Genomic DNA, 8,257 nt, shown 5'->3' with positions numbered 1-8,257 from the left:
CACTACTGTATGTATATAATTTTGAAAATCACTATTTGACACTATATATACAATATCAATTTACTATCACTGTCCATGAAATCCTACTAAATAAAAGAATAAATTGGTTCAATCGTACCTCCTATATAAATTGAATGGGGATAAGTTCATGGAATCATTTAGCTCAATTAAAGTTTGTTACGTTCAAGATCTTCACATACAATTAAAATATCTAAATAGAAACAGTGCAAAAAATATACTCATTAGTTCAAAAAAAAAAATAGCAAAAATAAAAACAATTTAATTTGTATGTAAAGCTAACAAAGGCAAAATCTAGTTTTAATTCTAATCAAATTTTCTCTAAACTTTGGTTATATATGGGTTTAAGTTACACCTGATGTAACTTTAAGCAATATTACACCACTCGATATTTTTTAATTGGATGCGAATATTGACAAATCCACCATTAGATTACATTATCTTTATATATTCTTTATGCTTGCAAAATTTCAAAGTGATCAAAAATTAATATCCATGTCTTCAATCAATTGTTAAAATTCAAATTTTTGTAGTTTAAAATAATGCATAAAATATGAGTTTATGGATCAAATGGTAAATAGCATCTGATTGATATGAAAATTAGCATTCATGTTAAGAACATATAGAACATGTAATTCAATGGTTGGATTTTCAAAATATTAATTCAATAACAAGTTATTGGGTAGTGTAAAATTGCTTAGAGTTACACCAGATGTAACTTGAACCTAACTCATATATATATATATATATATATATTACCTAGGTTTATTTTATTGGACTTCTCGTTTTCTACACTAAATTAACTAACTTAGCACAAAAATTATAAAAAAATTACATTAGATGGGACACGTGGCACAAAATTAAACTCTAATTTAATTCTAATTTGAAATCTAATTGAATTTTATCTTAATTATATATATATATATATATGTGTGTGTGTGTGTGTGTGTGTGTGTTCATATTTGGGGGCTTGGCCTCATCCCACTCCGGACTATCTCAGTGATTGGAATATGCATAAATGTTACTTGGCTAGCACATAAACATTGAATTGGTATAAATGAAAATTTTAAATACTATGTTTTTTCTTAAAAATGAGAGGGGAAAAAATGGCCCTTTTGACACATTTGTAATGCGTGTAATAAAGTTAGTTTTATTTATCAATTATTCAATTACCTACATTTGAAACTTATGCTTTAGATAATGTTTGACAAACTGTTGGTATGAGCTTAGTTTTCAATACATGAGATTAAAATGTGAATCCTATCCTAAATAGATTTTTTTTTTTTTTTGGTATATCATATATTATAAGATACAGAAAAAATTCCATATATAAAGGTAATTCATTATAAAGGCTATTTTTTTTCCTTCTTGGCATTATTGCTTCTTAGAATTATAACAATAATGATAAAAATAAAAAGTAATTATATTGTTAGTTTCTTTTAGAAGAAATAAATTATTAGTTAATACCTTATTTATAGTATAGAAAAGAAATATGCAAATATGAAATTGAAGTGTAAGAGTTCCACATTTTGTAGGAGAATAAGAGGAAAAACAAACCCATATGGACATGTTATTCATTGGGGTAAATTAAGTAATAATTTAGTGTCAAAAACAAATATAACAACATGTTAGATTCAAATAAAAATACAAATTTTAACCAAAAAAACAAATGGACATGTTATGATACAAAATGTTTGTGCACGATACAATATGTAGCATGTATCATATAATACCAACAACTATGCTTCTACACAACCCAAAAGACATATTTTAGTGGAAAACATTCCAGTCATAATTAATTATGACCAATTATCATAATTAAGTATTAAGTACTAAGGTCATTGCACATGCCATGCGCAAACTCTATTTTTTTCAAAAATAAAATTATAACAATCACATTTTTCTTCATACCCATTTGAGGTTTATGCTTTAGGCAAGTGAGATTTGTACAGTTGTCAATCACAAAAATAGTGGTAGTGAGATAAAATCTAGCCAGAAAAATTGAACCCACCTAAACCCACACATTGAATAATGCCTTCCATGTTATTTCAATGTTCATTTTTTGTGGCTTGGTCTCATCTCACTCTGGACAATTTTGGTGATTGGAGCATTCATAAAAGTTACTTAGTTAACACATAAACCTTGAATTGGTATGAATAAAAAATTTTGATACTATATGTTTTCTTGGAAAAAAAAAAAAAAAAAAAAAAAAAAAAAGCCCTCTTGACGCATTTGTAGAGCGTGTGATAAAGCTAGTTTTATTTATCAAGTATCATCTCAGCATGTACATTCTATACTTATGCTTCAGATTATGTTTGCCAAACCGTTGCTACGAGCTTAGTTTTCAATATATGAGATATAATTAACTATTTAAAAATTACAGTGGTCACTTGTCTAGGTTTTCTATTTTAATAATATTTTTGTCATGATTTTATCCCCTGTCACTACCAGCCAAAATAAATATAGTGGTGAATTTACATTCTTCTACTTTCTACATGAAAGCTCAAAAATGTGTTAAAACACGAGCTGTTTAGACCCTCAAATTATAAATTACGGCTTGATTGATTTTAGTCTAACTTATACTAAGTGCGGAATAAAGTAAATGTGAAAATTATAAATTACAGCTTGATTGATTTTAGTCTAATTTATACTAAGTGCGGAATAGAGTAAATGTGAGTGGATAAAAATATAACTAATCTAAGTCATAATCATTAAAACACAGCAGTAAAAAGAAAGCTAAAAGAGTAGGGAAGAAGAATGCAAACATAAGATAACACGCTGATATGTTATCGAAAAGGAAACCAAAGTACTCGGCGTAAAATCTCTCCGCCACCCTCTAAGCAGTAAATCGATCCATAATCAGTTGGGATACACGAGTAGCAAGAGATCCTCCAAGCCTAATCTACCCAATACACCTAAGCTCTCCAAACTCCTACTCCAACAAGACTTCTCGGAACTGTGTCTTGTCTAACTCTCCGGATCTCGCAATATGCCCGATTGCATCTGCCAAAACTTGGCTTCTTCCAATGCTTCCCAGCAGCACCAAAACCTCACTTGACACACTGAAAAGGTGTGGTAAGTGTTTGGACTATCAACCTCTCAAGGATATGAAAATGGAGAGGTAGGAGTTGAGGGAAAACCACAATAGATTGTGTAGAGAAATGTTGGTATAACAATCTCTAACTCTCAAGGATAGTGGCTAGGGTTTTCTCTCAGAAGCACTCCTCAACATATATGGGTAATGGGGGTATATATAGTATGGGTACAGAAAGTGTGTATCAGATATGACAGTTTAGCAAAACAGAATGTTTCGCAGGTATCTCGCGGGAAGGCCTTACCCGCGAGACACTCACTAAAACCAGCTGTCTTCATCCTATCCTGACTCTTCGCATTCCAGTCATGTGCAGGGCACATGCTTCACTTTGCGAGAAGCTTACTCGCGAGATACCCGCGAAAACAGTTTTAGTCTTCAATTGCCTTAAGTCTTCACACTCTCTCTCTTTTTCACACACAATCCTTACAAATAAATCCCACATGAAATATAGGGTACATAAGATTGAACAAAATTACAATCAAATTTAGCACAGAATTAAAGCCAACATAAACTAGTTGTAAATTACAACTTTACACTGCACAACCCAAAAGTCATATTTTAGTGGAAATCATTCCAGTCAAAGTTAATTATGACCAATAACCATAATTAAGTATAGGATAAAATTTAGGTATTGTTTTTTAGATTCCCTTCTTAAGATTTAGCCATTTGGCTACTTAACTAAAACATACACTTCCTTCCCATGAGAAAAAATCCACATGGTAGAATCTTAAGAAGGGAATCTAAGAAACAGCACATAAATATTGTATCTAATTCTTACCCTTAGGTATAACATACGTGATACGCATTTGACTCTTGTTATTTACTATTCAATCTTTTCTATAAAATAAATTTAAGAGGAATTACATGTCCAAAACATTTTTACAACAAATCCTAAGTGACAGGTTATTACTGGTTGTTATTATTATACTAAAAAAGTAATCTTAGTGTTAGGTTCAAATTTGAACCAATAACAATTAACCATCTATAGTTTGTTGTGAAAATATTGTAAAAATGTTGTAGACGTAACACTTCTCTAAATTTAATATTCAATCCATAAACTTACTTTTTATTCATAATTTTAAACTATAAAAACTTGAAATTTAAATATTTGATTAAGAAATAGCTATTGATTTTTTTTTCTAAAAATTTTGTAAGTATAAAGTATATAAAAAATAAATAAATAATGCAATCCAATGATGAATTTCTCAAAATTCATTTCCAATAAAAAAAAATATTGAGTGGATGTATTGGAGTTGTAGTTATTGGCTACAACCAAGTTTGTAGCTAAGCTTTTTCCTTAAACGAATATTTAATAATTTGGCTTTCTTTTTATTATGGTCTTAAATAATTTTATTTGAATTCAGTTACCATCTAACATTTTGACAAAATAGGAAATCATGCAATAATGTTTTCAATAAGAGATCTACTATTATTAGTAAATTCGCTCGGGGAAGAAGGGGCATATATTTTTTTTATTGAAGGAAACTTTAAAGTTATTGAATTGTTGATGGCTCTGAAAAAGTTTTCCAAAAGTCACTCTACATAATAAAATTTTAAAATATTTAATTGGTAATTTGTGATTAGGTATAATGAATTATGGTTTCTATAGTGGTCAGTGAGCTTACATAAAAATGATGATTCACAAATCTCAATTTATCATCACAACAAATTATAAATCTCAAATTCTACAGTTAGGTATGTGGCATTAATTTAAAAGTTGTAGAAATTCGGGAAAAAAGGGCCCCTAGACCTCGAGTCTACAAGTGGCCGCCCACTTCTAGCTCTAGGCCGCTTCTCAATCTCATATCTTGCTAGTAAAAGTCATACCATCATGGTAGAAGAATAATCAACCTTGCATTCACATGAGAATAATGAGAATATCTCACAAGAAGCCTCCCGTTAATAATATCTATAAATAGCAATGAAACTAAAACACTTCTACATAACTTAAACAAAGTGCTTAAGTTTCAAACTTTTGCAGCTATGGCTCCTAAAGCATTTTCACTCTTTTTATTTACTCTCCTCCTTCTTCCTCTTCTTTCTCATGGAACTTCAAGAAACACCAATAACAAGAAATCATCACCCTTTGATTTTCTCAAGCATCTACAAGGATGTCACAAGGGTGAGAATGTCTCAGGCATCAAAGTCCTGAAAAGTTACCTTGAACAATTTGGTTACTTGAAATATAGCCATTCCATAAAGCAAAACCATGCCAATGATGATGATTTCGATGAACCCCTAGAGTCGGCCCTTAAAACTTACCAGCTAAATTTCCACCTCAACCCCACTGGGACTTTGGATGCCAAAACAGTATCCAACATGATGATACCTCGTTGTGGTGTGGCTGATATCATCAATGGTACAAATTGGATGCGTTCAGAAAATAAAATACATGTACACTACCATGGCTCTTTACACACCGTTAGTCACTATTCTTTCTTCCCTGGAAATCCGAAATGGCCAGCTTCCAAGTACAGCCTTACCTATGGATTTCTCCCTGGCACCCCAACTAGAGCCATGAGCCCAGTTGCACAAGCTTTTCAAACATGGGCTGCCAACACACACTTCAAATTCTCACGAGCTCAAGACGACAGGAGGGCAGATATCAAAATTGGTTTCCAAAGTAGGGATCATGGAGATGGGGCCCCTTTTGATGGACCTGGTGGAGTCCTTGCCCATGCTTTTGCTCCAACTGATGGCAGATTCCATTATGATGCTGATGACAAATGGAGTGTGGGAGCTGTTCCAGGTCAATTTGACTTGCAGACTGTTGCTTTGCATGAAATTGGGCACCTTCTTGGGCTCGGACATAGCGATGTTCAGGGGGCTATTATGTGGCCTAGCATTGCTTCAGGAGGGACCAAAGGTTTGGACAGAGATGATATCAATGGAATTAAAGCCTTATATAATGTTTAAGTGTCCAAGATGGTGGAATCTTCAGTTACGTACGTACTAATATATATAAAGAGAATAAAACATTTGCCATCTACTGTCAAAATAAATCGTGATGGTGCTACAAGGCTTACGCTATAATTATCTGATCGGATTGAGGATCCACTTTGTGTAACCTTTATTAAAGTTGTTTTAATTATAACTTGCAATCAAATGTTCCTTTTTATTAAGACTCTTGTTTTTGGTTTGCTTTCAAATTCTAATACGTACCTAGCCTCTTCTCAAAAAAAATTTCTAATCCCTAACCGACTTAATTAATTAAGTGATATTAGGCTAACCCATTTGCACTTTTATATATATATATATATATATATATATATATATATATATATATATTTATTTATATGTTAGAAATACTAAATGAATGCATTGTATTTATCAAGTAATAAAATATACATGAGTGCTTTTATATAAGAAGCAGAGTGTGTAGTACAAATATGTGTGTTATACAAGTAAACAAGATGGGCCTAAGGCCCACAGCCTAGTACACATTAACAACTCTCTTCAAACTTAAGGTGGGTGTGAGACCAACTGGAGGTTGTCAACCAAAGCATGAAAGCGTTCTTTAGGATGTGACTTGGTGAAGATATCTGCAAGTTGATCTTTAGAGGAAATTGAGAACAACTTGAGAGCACCGTGGAGAAGATGATAACGAATAAAATAACAATCGTCACTTTATCCAAAAATTGTAATGTACCTAGCTAGTTTTCAATTTTTTGCGGTATCTTTCTCCTTTTACGTTTGACATGGGTCTACAAGTAATCATTTTAAAGGAAATAACATAATATTTATATGAATTTGAATTTATCCTAATTAAATGGTCTAAGTTTTTGTTAACTTTCAGACAAATTATGGTTGCCTTTGGTTACACTCACATTACAAAAAAAAAAAAAATTGGACTATTGCAGTGGGCCAAAACCGCCACAAAAGCCCAAAAAACCACCGCTAAAGGTCCGTTTGGCCTATTGCAGCGGGGGCTACTGCGGTAGTTCTACCCACTAGCATTGCGCAACCACAATAGCTCTATTGCGGTGATAACAAAAAAGCCACTATAAATGCACCTGTTATTGGCGTTTTTGGTTTTTTGCAACGAGCAGAAAATCGCCGCCATATGAGGTCAAGATTCATGTCAATTGACTTTTAGCGGCAAGTTATGCCCACTGCTATTGGTGTCCACCTTTAGCGGCGGGCAGAAGGCCATGTTATAGGGAGCCAATTAAAACGGACTAGTTGAACTTTTAGCAGCGGGGGGAAACACCGCTATATGTGTAAACCTTTTAGCAGCACCTTTAGCAGCGCTTTTTGACCGCCGCTATAGGTTTTTTTATTTTTTTATTTTTTCTAGCATGTATTAAAAACACTATTTTTTTTTTTTTTTTTACAGACCTGTTACAAAGAACCTGTAATAGTTTTAGCTCTACTAACACAATACCACAAATGCAACTAATTAACAACACCACAAATGTCTCCAAACTAACGTAATATTAACATAGAAATATATTATCAAATACATATAAACATTGTCTATACCGTTATCAAAGTTCCAAAGTATTTAAAAAAATCCTTCAACACTTTTGCAAGAAGATGCCCTTGGTACACTTTTGCAAGAAGAACCAGTAGTCCCAACTCCACACCTGCTGGTAATAGTATACTTAGTAGTGGTCACTCGTTTTGCAACTTTCTGCTTCAACCTGGCCACATCTGCTTCGGCAAGTGCAATCTCCTCTAGCTCAACCCTTGTCTTCACATTAGTTTGAAGTCATAAGCATATGTTATACAAGCATTTAACATGAAAGGGAAAAGAAAACTACCTTAAGATTTATACAAACCTTAATCCATGCCACATGAATTGGAAAATTGTCCAGAAGACATGCTCAAACCGACTTCAAGTGTAGCTCTAAGATCTCTTTCAGCTTGCAACTGCTCTTGCAATCTTAAAACCTATAGTCATTTAAAAGTTAGAAGATACAAATGAAGTAGAAGGTGCAATTAATCTATGGTATTAAATATGCTCCACATGTAAACAGGCAAGGTCAATATGGCTTCAACATATAAGTGCTTGTGTGTTAAAAACATGCAAAAAATAAAAATAATAGTTACTTATGTCATACATTGATGCTACCATTACTTTTCTTCAAAGGAATACTGAGGAAGGTCAAACTGAAAAATAAGCCAGATGCTTAAATTGTAACA

General features: G+C 32.5%; 1 protein-coding gene across 1 annotated transcript; it reads left to right on the top strand.

Moving 5' to 3' along the window:
• The first annotated feature begins 5,070 nt into the window (after positions 1–5,070).
• On the top strand, positions 5,071–6,165 carry LOC115950734 (metalloendoproteinase 3-MMP-like). Its single transcript, XM_031067969.1, has one exon. The coding sequence runs from the start codon at positions 5,096–5,098 to the stop codon at positions 6,026–6,028; it is 933 nt and encodes a 310-aa protein (XP_030923829.1). The 5' UTR covers positions 5,071–5,095; the 3' UTR covers positions 6,029–6,165.
• The last annotated feature ends 2,092 nt before the right edge of the window (positions 6,166–8,257 follow it).

This window comes from Quercus lobata, chromosome 6 (assembly GCF_001633185.2).
Source record: "Quercus lobata isolate SW786 chromosome 6, ValleyOak3.0 Primary Assembly, whole genome shotgun sequence".
Taxonomy (NCBI): domain Eukaryota; kingdom Viridiplantae; phylum Streptophyta; class Magnoliopsida; order Fagales; family Fagaceae; genus Quercus; species Quercus lobata.
Note: the sequence above shows the minus strand (reverse complement) of the source record. Positions and strands in the feature narration are given on the sequence as shown.

What these genes read in the sequence shown, in the direction of transcription:
- LOC115950734 (XM_031067969.1), top strand. Translation starts at nt 5,096, where the DNA reads ATGGCTCCTAAAGCATTTTCACTCTTTTTATTTACTCTCCTCCTTCTT.